Here is a 14,825-nt window from a genome sequence, read left to right as displayed (position 1 = left end):
GATATAACTGGCATTCAGTGACGCTCACATTCACACATTTTTTCCATGCATTACACTCAACCTTTTAAGGGTCATCAAAATTCAGAGCTTCGCATCAAAAAAGTTGTTGAACTTGATCGAACCGAGCGCAGAGCCCAGAGGCACGCGGCTCCTCGGGGGGAAGCGGCTGGTGAAGTTGAGAGAGCTGGAGGACTCACATGGCTAACCTCAGTGTACTCGCTCTCTCTCCTCACCTCAGCCCTGCTGCCAGCTCTCTAGCCAAGCGAGACAGATCACTCCCAGCGAACGCTAGTAGAGGGAAAATGGGAGAAAAACAAAGATCGGTGGTAACACAAGAGGGATTCGATGAATGGGATAAGACGCCGTTTTAAGATGGTGGGAGAGGAACTTTGAGATAAGAATTTCAGCACATACCTGTATCGTGTATCATGAGCAACAAAAAGGACAAAGGAATATATTACATTGCTGCTTGTTGCGTCACAGTTTTTGAACGAGGGGAGGTGGAAGGCTTTTGATATTTCAGAATGGACGCAGCATGAGACAATCCATTTCAGATTAGATGCAACAAGCCTGTTTTCCCTTCGCTGCCTTCCTCTCTTAGTAGGATAGCACTGCAAGTCTTAGGAAGACCCGGTGAATAGTAATGAACTAAGCTTGTGTGTCTATTTGACAGAGCAGAAGAAGGGGGAGAGGTGGGGGCTGTGCAGTGTGTGTGTGTGTGTGTGTGTGTGTGTGTGTGTGTGTGTGTGTTGCAGGGAGAGCTGTGAGAATAAGGCAGAGGGATGCAGAGGAGAATGGAGACAGCCTTCCCATTCCTCCACTCCTCCCCTCTCACTTCTGCTTTTCCCTGGCAGAGGGAAAGGAGTTCTGAAGATGTACTACTGAATTCTTATGTAATCTCATTTTTTTTGTCCTCTTTCCTTTCAGTTTCTTGACAGGGGTCTGCCAGGTTCCCGTGAAAAGCGGCACTGAGAGGAGAAGAGTTGTGAAGATGTACTACTGAATTCTTTGTGGTTTTCATTTTTTCGGCCGCTTTTCCACCAGTTTCTCAGTGAAGATATGCCGGATTTCTGTAAAAAGAGACATTTTCCGAGATTCTAGTTTGAAGAACGAAAGAAAAGACAAAATGAATTCACCTCAGGGAGGAAGAGCACCTTCACCGAGACCCTCACTGCTCTGTGTTCCTCTACCCACCTAAAGGGGCACCAGAAAAGAAAAGACCATGAAAGGAAACATCAAATTTGGTAAGAATGAAATTTGAAATTTATATATATATATATATATATATATATATATATATATATATATATATATATATATATATATATATATATAGAAATGTTATAGAAATATACTGCATCAGAATATATAGTTAATAACACTATTGATATTAAAATGTATGGAAAGATTGCAAGGCCTTTTTCACAACATTTGGTAACTTATTTCAAATTTAAATGTAGTAGTATGTACTATTTATTACATTTTCATATTGTGTTTTAATATTGTGTATATATATATATATATATGATTTAAGTATAGTATAACATAGCATTGCATATAGTGCATAAAGCATAATGTAGTATTTCATATATTTATTACTTATTTATTATACATTTTATTTAGAATTTTTTTTTGTCATAAACCATGTAACTCGGGTTGTATATCACAATACAGAAAAAAAATCTGTCGCTTCTTATGTCACATTGCGCTTTTAATGTGAAAAAATGTATCACTCACTTTCACGTTTCCTTTTGTGGAACCAAAAAAAAGTACTATAAAAGTGGTTCATATGACTTGTGTACTATACATTACAGTCTCACAAATGCATATAAAAATTAACATGCTGGTGTTGGTGTTGGCTATGCCTTGTTCTCAACAGTTGGGAGAACGATGGAGAATCTAACCCCCTTCCCCCCATCATGAAATGCCACCCGATCACTCTTGCTTTTACGTCCCACCCCTAGCCATAGATGTTGTGCCCTTGAACAGGGCACTTAACCCCAAATGGCTCTGGTGGGAACCCTCTGTCTGAATGCTGATAAACGTATTTGTGTTCTGACGAGAGAATTTGCCTAAATAGGGTTTCTGGTACTCCTTTCTGGAGCAGATCAACCGGTGGAGTATGAAGAGTGCAGCATCCAGTGTCTGTGTAAATCAAATAGCAGTTGTAGTGTTGAGAAGAGGGGGACACATACAATAGCTGTCCCCCTCCCTCTGTGTGCTCTCCATCTAAGAGGCAACGGCTCGATGCCAACACTGAAGCACAAGGACTTATTGAAGAAAGTGAAGAAAGAGGCTTGGTTAAAGACGGAGCCCGTTCTCACCCTTGTTTCATATTTTACTTGTTTTGTTTTTCTTCCCTGTTTCTTTTCATGTCACAGAAACACTGCGACCAAACCAATTCGATTTTTCAGGCTCTCTTGGTCTCATTTTTCGAACTTCTTTAAGCAGTCGGTTGCCCGTTCCCTCATTCTGGTGAGCTGCTCATTTGTTTAATATGTTTAATGTCTTAAGCGTCCTTCATTATGTCTTTTTAATATATACACAAACAACGAGTGTGCTTTATATCACATTAACAATTCCATTTGACCAAGCACTGTAATGTTTTTGTCTAATTAGCTTTCATGGGATGTGACTTCGATAGTGATTTGGCAGCGAGTCAGAGTTAACAGCCAATCAGAGAGATCGTAAGAGCCTCTAAACGGACTGTTTTGCTGTGTTGCACTGGCTTGGCATAATGATCATTAGCGACTGCGTCTGTTATAATGTGAGTAATTAGAGTTACGTCTAATGCATAAACCTGAAACACTTCATTTAACTCTGTGTTGTCTCGCTGGACTGAGCAAGACACAAATCTTTCCTTATCCCTTTCCTGAGGCTGAATTACAACGCATGTGAAACAAGCCTGTCAGATTACATTTGTCTTTATATTTCTGTCACACAGGTTTTACTTGACAACATTTTAATTGGCTAGGTTTGCTGCTTGATTAAATCTGTCACATACAAGATATAAAAACAGAGCCGTGATACTGTTGCTGCAGTTGTTACTGTTGCCATTAGCTATTCTATTTGAATTAGTGTCCCTGAATAAGCATCAGAAAGCGGGCGACAGCCTTGACTGCCAGAGACTTAATGAGCTCACACACGCACATTGTTGCTCATATCAGTCTAGGTATTGATTATGTGCTCGATATTCAAAATTTAAATCATACCACCACCCTAATGACCGGGAATCGCAACCTTTTAGGCTCTCATTTAGCTTTAACATCCTTGTTTGTAGTCTTTCTTCTTATTATTATTATATAGATAGATAGATAGATAGATAGATAGATAGATAGATAGATAGATAGATTTTTAACTGATTTTTAAAGACATTTTAGTAGCTTGCTTAAACTTATTTTATTTCAGTTAGTTGCCAAATTCTTGTATGACTTCTGTTTTTCATCTAATATTTAGGTTACTTTTTTTCAGAATACAGGCATTAATGAGAGTATTTTAATAGTTTTACTTTTAAAAAATAACATTTTAAATCATTTACAGCTGTTTTCACGCGTATTTTACCATCAACCTACATGCAGTAATTGCATTAATTAAAATGTCACCTAAAACTGCTGATATTATGCAAATTCCCGTTTTTTCTGTGGGAATGTGCATAGCTGAGTTCAAACATTCCCTCTTCACCCAATGTTATTAAACCGTATTTTCTGCAAAAGCAACTTATAGCTCACATGCTCTATATAATACGCTGTCCCTAATACAAAGAAAATTAGGGGATTTCTGAAGCTAAAATTCTCAACTGCTGGCTTATGTTCCTCCAGTTATCAATCTGTTCTAGTCTATTTGGAGAGACATGTTCAGCCCATCCAGAGAGGATTGTCTGTTCGAAGTGTAACGCTCAGATAATGAGGCAGGAAGATATGCAATGGCAGTATGTGAATATTGTTTGTGATGTGTTGTCATGAAACACATAGGTGTCTTTTTCCCATTCCGACCGCGCTGTGTTGTCAGAATACATTAGGCTATGAATATAAATGTTAATCAAATATTAATCAGCTCTGATACACAGCGGGATTGATGACATGTGTAGACTCTCTCTCTATAATCAGCTCTTTGCCAGATATTTATGAGGATGAATGGGCAGAGACGACCAATGTATAATTATTGCCAGAGAGAGAGAGAGAGGCAGAGAGAGAGATACAAGTCAAAACTGGCAATCTGCAACACAGAATATAAAACTCTCGAAAAATAAGCAACTGCGTTATTCAAAACTAATAAATGTTGTGAAAATGTGATGCAAGCATTCATACAGGAATACAGATTCTTTTTCACAAGTAACTGAATTGTCGCAGATATTGACAACCGTGCTGATTTTCATTCCTACCGGCACAAACGCGAGTCTGCCTTCATACAGCAGTCCAATAAACAATAAGAAAGCGTTAAAGAAACCTTTTAGACGGTGGTTAGTTTGTCTGTCTTTTAATAGCTGCAAAAAAGCTTTATGTAGGCGACATTTAATGTTTTGAACCAATCATATGAGTAAATGATTCATTGAAGTCCGAAAGGATTGAAAGGAGTGAATAATTCAACGACTCGCAGTAAAGAGTCACTTGCTTCATTCCTGAATGAATCAATGACTTTTAACGAGTCACTTGTCGCCACCTTCTGGTGTAATGATTTAACGTGCAAAATGAGCCACTGTAAAATACACACTTCTGATGCACAGCCTGAAACATTTAGCCAATCATTTTAATTAAGTTTTTTTTATTATAATAATTAAAAACAAAAAAATCTAATATGAGGGAACCATTAGCATTATTTTTTTTATTTTTTGTGCGTCTTTTGGGATTCTCAAAACACCCATTTAGTTGTGTAAATTAAATCACAGCACCAAGCACAGAGCTCGAAAACAAAAATCAGATTACAATGTGCCATTTTCATCAGCCATTTCATTAGTGCCTGAACGGCAAGTTTGCTTAACTGTTTATGCGTAGATTGTGTTCATTAATCAGATCTTCTAAACTCCCTTGAGCTCTGATGTAAAAAAAAAAAGTCTTTTGTCAGAGGCAGAGAGTCAGCTAGACTTCTGGAGTCTAATTGTAAATTTAATGTTTACATAATCCCCTCAGCATTCACCAGGGCCACTGTGGAAATCACAAAAGCCTTTTGATTAGTGCTGTACCTTTTTATTTCTTGGCTTCGTTACAATGTCATCAAAGACTGTTTGGAATGTTCTTGGAGACTGATGGACGAAAACACATCTCGCTACTGAAGTGTGATGAGGAGCTCATAGAAGGCTTAGTGCAAGAAATAAAAAAAGTAAACCCATACATAAATCAAGAGAAATCCCAGAATCCCCCAAGGAGAAACTTTAAAAAGAACAATGAGATACAAACACTTTAATCCTCCCAGGCCAGAAAAAAAACTGAATAATAGTCTCTCTTTTGTTTAATTATTCATGATGATGTGAGTTTTTTTTCTCTCTTTAATCTTCTCCGCAGACTGCAACTTGGCTCAAGTGGTTTAAATAGAATCTGTTTAGCTGTGAAAAAAACGCTCACGTAATAAAAATACGGAAACACTGCAATTCTCAGGGTGGTTTCACCTCAGAACTAAACACGAGTACAGCCCGATTCAACTCCAAACGCTACTGTGCTTTATGGCTTTCTATTCCTATGTGATTTTGATATGGCGTCTCATGTAGGGTTCAAAGCCATTAGGTACAGAGTGGCTTATCAGCAGTGGATATAATCAATCCAGTATATATCAAGAGCATTCGCTGTACACATTTCACGCACAATCGTCTGATGAACTAACATGGGCGATAAAACAGGACAGGAGAACCGAGTTTCATTTACAAGAAATACACAGCAACATAATAATGCCTAAATAGATAGCAGTGTTATAACAGAGTGTCAGTTTTGAATGTTAAACACGCAATTTGCTGCTCCAATCTCTGGAGCTGTCTGGGTGAGCATCGGGGTGATGGTATATTCACATTTGCCCTCCCTTGCATCATGGTATCCTGGGAGAAGAGATGCATTCATTTGAGAATGAAAGGAGGAAAAAATTAAACAAAAAAGATGAGAACGAGAAACACAGCGAGACGGGGTGGGGGGAGGGACGTGGGTTATGCATGTTGATGAGCGAATGAATGCCACTAATCTGGGCAACAGGCAGAGCATTGCATTTGCAGAATAGAGAAGCGGAGTGAATCGGAGTTCATCCACTAGGGATGCACCTTAGTGGTGAAACACGCAGCATCTGTGCCTGCGCCTGCCAGTGACATGAGGGAGACTGAGTGCAGTTGTGATGCACGGCACGTTTACTGTTGGCAGATCCTTCTGGACTCTTGAAGCTTATTAAAGTGGCTTGTAGTACACGATAATCCTTTTGCTAGAAGCCCTATGGAGTAATGTATCAGGCAGATATAAGTCTGGTGAATAACCGAAATGCGGTCTATAGCCAGCATGGAATTGAAAACAGACAGTGTGTTTGAAGAATAAGCAAATTGTTTGCAGTTTTGATGCAGGCCTTTGCCTTTTATGCGTAAAATTGGCCTACATATTCTATTATTCTAAATTTTGCCTTGCCATTAGGAGAAAATCTAAGATGCCGTTGCATGATAGTACATTGCTTTTTGAGCTTTATTATTATATGGATTTCTGGAATTCTCATCACAGGATTGAATGGTTAAATCATTTTCGATAAACTGGGAACAATTTGCCATGGCAACATACCGGAGGTTCTTTTCGAATTTAAATTGGCATGAAATGGAGTGAGATCATTTTTCCTCCCTTTTATATATATTTGAGTGAAACAGCTACTTGAACAAACAAAAATGTTGGACGGGAGTTGATTTTGTCCATCAGATGATTGAATTTTCACGATTGGATCATTGTCCATTGTCAAATGGAGTGGTATAGTGATTATGTATTTTTTAACCCAGAAGTTAGCATTACCCTGGTTTCTGTAACAAAAACTTGACAGAATTTTTCCTTTGGCTTTTGGATTGTTAACAAATTAATCATGCTTTTATGATTTTAAAGAAGCTACACTAAGGACACGTGACTTCAAATAAAAACTTTTAAAAACGTGGCGTCACTGATGTATTTTATGATAAAGAATAAAACATGAAAATACAATAAGCTTGTGTAAATAAAAAACATTCAAACCCCTAGCTTCAGGATGACGAAAACCGGAATGCTAAAATGTTTGTTTTCAGATTTCGGCCTAAAAAGAAAATGTCCAAAATATCCCTGCAGCACTCCATTGCTGTGATACCATGAGCCACAGGTTGTTGTTTATGTTTAAAGATTATGAGCGTGCATGAATAAAAAAACTGCAAAATTCCATAAAACAAAAGACTGTCAGATTTATTTTCATTAATGCAAGCTTTTTTCCTGAGCTTTATGCTATTCTAAAGTACTTTTTAAAAAAATATCCTGTGTATTTGGGGGTATGAGTATGAAATGACATATTAAAAACTATAGAAGCACTAAAGATGTATTTTTTTTTTTTTTTTTTTTTCCACAACATTTTTTTCAGTTCCCATGTCGCTGAAAAAATGGCGGGAAATCATTCAACCTGTGACGTTGAAAGCAATCGTCAGAGGACCTGGCGTGAGCGCGCGCAGTGAAATACCGTCCAGGTAAAGCGGCCTCGTTAAGGCTCGTTTGAAGCACTATTTTGCACTTACTTCACATGTCGCACAACAGCTTCCAATAAGGTGAGTTTGCAAATATAATCGGCTCGATGAATGAAGTCACACCTCAAACAAGTCGCTTGTTTGCATGCTAAAACGTTGCATGACCAAACACACTAGATCTCTATTTAACAGACTACTTGCGCCATTTACCTTAAATATCCGCGTGTGTCTTCACTGTCCGCGTCTGCGTTGTTTTTCACGGCCACACGAGTGAATTAAAGGCGTTTCTGCGGGCGCCTAAAGGGAGACCCCTGTGAACAGCTGTCGGTCACTCGAACCCTAGTGAGCTCACTATCTAGTCAGACGGTGCACTGGAAAACCAAGCCGACGTCGGAACTCATTTACACGGGGCCTGTATTTTCAGCTTTGCCCGTCTGACATGCCGGTGTTTGCGGAAGACCCCGCTCTCTTCTCCAAAGAGAGGCTGAAGTCGGAGCTCATAGCGAACAATGTGGATCTACCCCCGCCGGAGAGCAAGAAACACGCTTACGTGCAGCTTTATCTCAAACATGTGAGGACAAACGGCACAGATTTCTCTAGCGATGAAGAGGAGGATCGTCTCGATGGCAGCGTGAGTAAAGAGAGAGGTCGAGTCGGCAGCTGTAGAGGTCACGTTATAAACTTAATTCCTGGAGACTGATTTGCCATTGACTGGCTTTTGAAGGATTCCCCAAACTCTTTTGATATCCGCACACGCCTGTCCAACGGTTTGACACAAGGTGGCGTGATTGAAATGGAATTGATTTGTGCTGTGAATATTCATACCCATATGTTCTTTGCTTTCAAGCTGTCGAGAGGTTTGTAGGTCGTTGCCTGTCAGCTCCCAACTGCAGAGAAATACGGATAAAGCATGCATGCTTCTCAAAACATCAAAGACTGCTCTGTCAAAATGGGGAATTTATTTTTGGTTTTTTTTCCTTGTGAGTGAAACGTGATTCCTTGGAGTTGTAGAACAGAGCTCCAGCTGTCTCTGGAAGCCTGTAAGACCACTGCAGGTGTGTGTGTGTGTGTGTGTGGGTCGGGGGGCCCTCAACAGGGGCTCGGGAATCTGGGTCAGAGCCATCTTAGACTTGGGTGTCAAATTCTCAGTTTATGATTAGACGTGTATAATGTGTGACGTCCAAAGCGGTGTCGCCCTAGAAAGCAGGAGGTCTTTGCCGGATTCATGAGTTGGCCGTTTCTATTTAATGTTTTGCGTTAAGCTAGTACTTTTTAAATCCGTCTCTTACTGTAGTTAGTTATACGTGAACGTTAGGAACTTTTTGAAGGGTGAGCAATTGTGGAAAAGACATTCGAGATTTGAGGAGATTTCACAACATGCTTATTTAAATTGTGATTTTAGCTGTTTGTGACTGTCTAGTGTTGACATCTAAGCCTGTTAATATTTCACGCTAATTTCAGTACAAATATTACACGAAAACTTGAGCCTATAATGAAAAGTTTAAAAAATGGTGCATTGTCAACTAACTGAAATGAAATGCTTAAGCACTAAAAAATACACGCATGCAAAAAAAAAAACACCTAATAAAAATTGTGAGAGCTATAAAATGAGTAAAACGTATAATTGAAAAGATAAAGTGTATACTAGTGTATAAACAATACTAAAATAGCTTTTTTTTATTATACTTTCCATGTGCGCATATAAAAAAAAATACATATAATTTGTTTCAAAGTGTTATGGATTTATGTGAGTCCATTATGTGTCAGTGTATGTAAATGTTTGGCTGAACTTGGCTACCGGCCGGCTCATTAGCTGAAAGTAGCAGTCTAGTTCATTCCAAATTGCCGTCTAGTTTTTTTAGCTAGAAAAATGATGGATAATATTGGTGTCTCAAGGCAGGACCAGTGAAGTCTATTAGCAAATGAGACTATTAGGTTGTCTGCAATTTGTTTGATAGCCGGAGCGGTCTGCCGCCTGCAAGTTTGAGGAACAAAGTGCTAAAGGGATTTTTGACTAAATGATACAGTCAAATGGCTCAGAGAAATGCCATCTGTTCTGAGCTATTAGCACTGCTGTGCTTTTTCTTTTTCTTTTGTTTTTTTACATAACGCAAACCTTAAATATGTGTTCAGCATTGATCTTTTTTTAATTTAAATTTTTTTTTCATTTAGTCACAAATGTCTCGACTTTCCATCCGGAATCACACTTTATTTAATCGCCGTCTTTTTATTTTGTGCAAAGCATTTTTGCTCAATTCTGCTAAAAAGTGAAGAAGCTTCTTCAGCTTGAGGGTGGTATGGGTTGGGAAACTGCAACAGCAGCTAATATTGGATGTGACCCCTTTTCAGAACGTGTCAGTGCAAGATGCAAAGGCGAGAAAGCCTCAAAACAAGAGTCTGTTGAGGATTGCGTGAGCCGAGGTTCACCCTTTGGCAAGCTAGTGTCAGCGTATGTTTATTAGATTATGCTAAAATGTGCTGATTCCTCACTCCACCATGATGAATTGCTGTAATTTCACTGCCTCGACAGGATTTTTTTTATTAAATAGTTTGTTGTGTGTATTTCACTGTGCAGGCCGAGAAGGAAGAGGCAGCAGAAATGGTAGACCTGGGCTTACTGACTGATGATCAGCTAAAAGCCAAACTGCTCCAGTATGGTGTCAAAGCTGGACCCATTGTAGGTCAGTCTGCTTGAGTCACAGCCCTTTCCTTTCAAAACTGAAAATGCGATAAATTCAGCATGTTGTATTAGTGTCTGTGTGCGTGTTTTGAGCAGCTTCCACTAGAGCTTTATATGAAAAGAAGCTGAAAAGGCTGCTGGATTCTTCAGCACAGGCATCGCAACACCGGGTCAATGGCACAAGGGATGCAGGCCTCTACTCGGACAGCGAGGAAGAGGATGGGAGGGAGGAAGACGAGGACAAGGACTCAGGTAAAGAGCAGCATTGACTCTTCAATAGTCTTTTGAGTTGCATGAAAGACCCAGCCATTAATAACCAAACCATGAATGATTAGGTTTGTTTGGGTTCACCTGACCCCAAATAGAGGTGTTTACAACCTCATATAAAATGCATTTTGTGCACACCCTAAAGACGTGATCAAGACTGGATATCTTGTGGCCCATAACTTATAAGTTATAGCCATTTTATTGGCCATTTCATATAAAGTGTCTGTTACTGTTGTTGCTGGTTATACATGTGTTTTACATGTTAATTTAGAGTCGGAGCAGCTTCAAACGGTGGCCCAGACGGAGACCGGCAAAACAGCAAGCAGAGTAAGTGGCTTTAAATGCACCTCAATCCATCCTCCGTTTCCCCCCTGAGACTTAAACACGATTCATCCATTATCTCCGCTGCCTGTGCATGTTCCGCTTTGAGTGTATGCTGATCATTAACATGGGCAGGAGCTGTTACTTGAGTCCTACTGTGTAAAGAGGTCAAACAACCAGCTGTCTGTCAGTTTTGTTGTGTAACGTCATACATTATGTATGCAAGACGGACACTTTTGATGTATCATAGAAGCACTTGATGGTAACTCAAACTGATTTGGTGGCGTGATGAGTTTAAAGCTGAAGTGTGTAATTTCAGTGCCTCTAAGCATCACAAAATGCTGTGGCGATGACGAACACGATAATCCTGCCCTAAAGTCAATGCTGCTGTGTTGGCCTGCTCAGGATACATCAATGATTACTAATTTTAAATTCTATTACATGAAATTGAAAATCAGCATATCTATTTTATAGATGCACGTTGTGGATAATGCAACCGTGCACATTTTGGTGACTGTCTATATTAATACAAACCATTTTCAAGACGCATTGCATAAAATATATCTTGAGTGTTTGACATTTGGAGGTTTGCTGATTAGCAGTATAAAGTCCTCATTAAATGTGTTCTGCAGCCTGTTTAATTAAGCAAAGGATTTTAACATTTGAGAGCGTCTTAATGATTTGTTCTGAGGTTATATCTATTTGTTTTGAATGGACCATTTTATTATTATTTGCGCAGATCTCAAGAGTCTTAAACCGCCTTAGTTTTGCTTTGACAAACCACGCAGATAGCCTTTTAATCAAGCTGAACAGTTGGTGCTGTGCATCTATAGCTTTTCTATAAGTAAGGCATATATTGATGTTTTTGTCGTTATTAAGAAAGTAACTCTGCTAAGTTTGTCAATTCTGAGCCTTTTTCCTTCGGTTTTCTCTTTGCAGCTGTTTTGTATGGGTTTTATTTAATTTCTGCAGCTTGCATCTAACCTAATTGCACCCACACACCAAAGAGAGGCAAGCTCTGCAAACAGAACAATGTTTAGCACTGCAGAGCCTCATTGTTTCAACCAACAGAGACGACCTACTAGAAGTTGTTTCTGCTTATTAAGCTAGATCGGAGACAATACATAAACACGGAAAAACACATAAAAATTGACATTGCAGTATGGTAGTGTACCTTTAGTAGTGTGAACAATGGTACCGCTCTGTGGTTAAAGCTGGTATGGCATTAAATTGCGACGTAAGTCATACTGCAATTTTTACTTCCACAGATGGGGACATTCAGTCTGAGCAGACATTTTTACCCACGCTGCTTTGTGCCCTCAGCCGGATTCATAAATGTAAAATATGAATATTTCCTTTTTGTTACAGATGGCACAGGGATTCTTTTCTGCGGGGGATAAAGGTGTCGACAGCACTATACTTGTTTCTTCCACAGACCGTTTCGTGGTGTGAAAAGTTTAGAAAAATTTGCACCATTTGATTTTTTTTTTTTTATATAAAACACTGGATTCCATTGCACCGAAGGATTGCGCTTTCGATGCTGCAGCTGATTTGACTTTTCCAGATGTCACAGTGCTGTTCAGTTCTGCTAACGCAATTTAGCTCTCTTGCAGGGAATTCAGCACAAGTCTTCAGACGCCACCCAGAATGGGTCTTTGAGTCAAAGCGGGTCCCCATGCAGATCCTTCAGTATCACTCAGATGGTGGAAGAGGGAAGTCTGTGTGTAAACTGAGAATCTCAGTAATTTTGGGATGATTGTCAGTGGTTTGTTTTGGTCTGACATTATGTGAGTCTTGGGGGGGATTTATTTTTGCTGTGGAATCGTATTTTTGTCAACAGATTGAGAACAGATTTAGTCCTCAGTCAAAACAAACTGAGATTGAGAGGCGATCTGGTCAGAGAAGCGAGCAGACGGTGGACAGAAGGGCCCTGCAGGTTTGTGGCTACAGAGATGTTTGCTTTAACAGCATCACTCAACAAATCTAACAGAAGCTCTGGTTTTCTCATCAGGACTTCATGAGGCTGAATAAAGACACCATGACTGGCAGATCTCTTTGTTTAACATCTCCATCATCCCATCAGAAACAAACTGTCACAGTAACTGCTTTCCCCCCTCAGTCTCCCTCTCCTCTCCTCAGGGTCTGCCTCTTCGTTTGTCCTCACTCTTTCGGTGGATGTTTAATTCAGCAGACATGCTGCATTGCCAGACATCTAATGGGCTTTCACACTCCCTCTTTCCTTTGGGAAATACTTCTGAGTTCTCTTTTAGTTTCTTCCTTTTCTTTCTTTATTGCACTGGCTTTCCAGATGTGAGACCTCTGTGAAATGTACAAAGGAAAAAGCAAGAAAAATGCATCTTTTTAATTTTGAGTGATGGTGTGTGTGTGTATATTTTTATTCCGCTCTTCCTTATTTTAGGTTAAAAGGTAAAGTTTAATCACTGCATTGAAGTTTGGTAGGTCAGACAGAAAAGAGCTTATAAGTTCTGGCTTTCTTGTTTCTGACTCATGTGTTAATGCTGTGCACATGAATGCAGATCACATGATACTTAAGCCCTGTACGGCTGAGCTGCACTGTTACACGCTTCATCTTCAGTCCAGAAGCAGTAGGAAAATGTTAGGAAATATACCCAAGGTTGTGATACTATTATATTTATTTCTTATTTGTGAGAATCTGTGTGACACCAAGTGACTCTTAAGTCTTACAGTTTAGCTGGAGATTCACTATTGCTCTGTGATTTGTGTTTTCCACATGACATGAGTCGGGCTGCTATTTCTGTTTTTCAGTCCGTCCTCCTTCATATTGTTTTTTGTGTGATGTGTTTTACTCTAAATTCGCTTCTTTCATTTGTAGAACACCTGTGAAGTAGGTTTTCTTGTTCAGTCTGTTTGTTTGTTTTCTGGCCATCAGGAACCTGTGACGGATGTTCTTTCAGAGATGTTTCCTGACACTGCTAAAACCCCCACTGGAATCTAGTGAGTACCATCTGTGATACTTTTCTCATAACTAAATACTACCATTGAAAACTACGGGCTTGCATGCCTATATTTCAATTCACCATTGTACATAGGTTCTAAGGTCTTTTTGTTCTGCCTGCAGCGCTACAAAGAGACGGCCTATAAAGGGAGCTGCGGGCCGCCCGGTGCAGTTTAAATACCCTGAAATGCCGCTACTGAGTCCCACTACACTGGAGAGGCAGGAGATTCAGCAGCGTCTGGTGCCTCTGTGGGTTCAGGTGGTGGTCTTCCTCCTGGTGATCTGCCTGCTGTACTTCATCTACTCATCCATGGAGGAGCCGCTCTCCAATCCCTTCACTGATCTGCTTGAAGGTCTGCATGAAGCTGCTCTCATGTACACCTCAGAGAACTAATCCACCACCGATGCAGCAGCTTAGGTGTGCAACACGGATGCCAAAGAAGGTTGATTCCTATTTACCTCAGGCTCTTGTCAGTCAAGTGTCCTTCAAACGATTATCTTTTTAAACTGATGAGAGCTGCATCAGAACACCTGCGTTTACCTGCTTTCAAAGACCCCATATAGGATGCTAAATTGAGATTTGTAGTTGGCTAAATCCTATGCGTGGTGCGTTTTCTCTGATTTGATCTTTTACGATAGAAGTGTATTTTATACGGTTTTTGAACTCGTACAGAAACGATCACCTTCTTTGCTTACAGTCTTACACAGCTGAACTAACGAGTCGTATATCTTGTGGGTTTTTTTTAATGTATACCTTTCGTTGTTTTATTTAAAATAAATACATTTGTTTTGCTAACATTGTTCTTTGTGTCTTATTTTACATATGTATCTTTATTAATTTAACACCAGAGGGCCACATTTGTGTAAATAGGGCCCATATTTGAACTTACAACTATGTGATGTAATGCAGCTGCAGGTGGTTTTTAAAAAAAAAA

General features: G+C 39.6%; 1 protein-coding gene across 12 annotated transcripts; it reads left to right on the top strand.

The window, feature by feature from the left end:
- The first annotated feature begins 847 nt into the window (after nt 1–847).
- Nucleotides 848–14,686, top strand: lemd1 (LEM domain containing 1). Of its 12 annotated transcripts, XM_043224747.1 has the most exons (14): nt 858–1,244; nt 2,382–2,475; nt 2,620–2,767; nt 7,546–7,726; nt 8,070–8,276; nt 10,221–10,326; nt 10,422–10,577; nt 10,864–10,919; nt 12,182–12,250; nt 12,527–12,625; nt 12,754–12,849; nt 12,925–13,011; nt 13,825–13,889; nt 14,014–14,686. In XM_043224747.1, exons 5-14 carry the CDS (start codon nt 8,085–8,087, stop codon nt 14,282–14,284), a joined length of 1,197 nt encoding a protein of 398 aa, XP_043080682.1. In that variant the 5' UTR covers nt 858–1,244; nt 2,382–2,475; nt 2,620–2,767; nt 7,546–7,726; nt 8,070–8,084; the 3' UTR covers nt 14,285–14,686. The 12 variants fall into 12 exon arrangements, with proteins under 12 accessions (XP_043080687.1, XP_043080682.1, XP_043080681.1 ...); XM_043224752.1 differs by lacking the exon at nt 2,620–2,767 and having other exon boundaries at nt 848–1,244; nt 10,476–10,577; XM_043224746.1 differs by lacking the exon at nt 2,620–2,767 and having other exon boundaries at nt 7,546–7,648.
- Nucleotides 14,687–14,825: the final 139 nt, after the last annotated feature.

This window comes from Puntigrus tetrazona, chromosome 23 (genome assembly GCF_018831695.1).
Source record: "Puntigrus tetrazona isolate hp1 chromosome 23, ASM1883169v1, whole genome shotgun sequence".
Taxonomy (NCBI): Eukaryota; Metazoa; Chordata; class Actinopteri; order Cypriniformes; family Cyprinidae; genus Puntigrus; species Puntigrus tetrazona.
Note: the sequence above shows the minus strand (reverse complement) of the source record. Positions and strands in the feature narration are given on the sequence as shown.

Bases quoted from the DNA above. Each gene is read 5' to 3' on its own strand.
- lemd1 (XM_043224751.1), top strand. From the start codon at position 8,085: ATGCCGGTGTTTGCGGAAGACCCCGCTCTCTTCTCCAAAGAGAGGCTG. The intron at 10,920-12,181 runs GTAAGTGGCTTT...TTACTTCCACAG, and splicing joins CCGGCAAAACAGCAAGCAGA to ATGGGGACATTCAGTCTGAG. The intron at 13,012-13,824 runs GTAACTGCTTTC...TCTGGCCATCAG, and splicing joins ATCAGAAACAAACTGTCACA to GAACCTGTGACGGATGTTCT.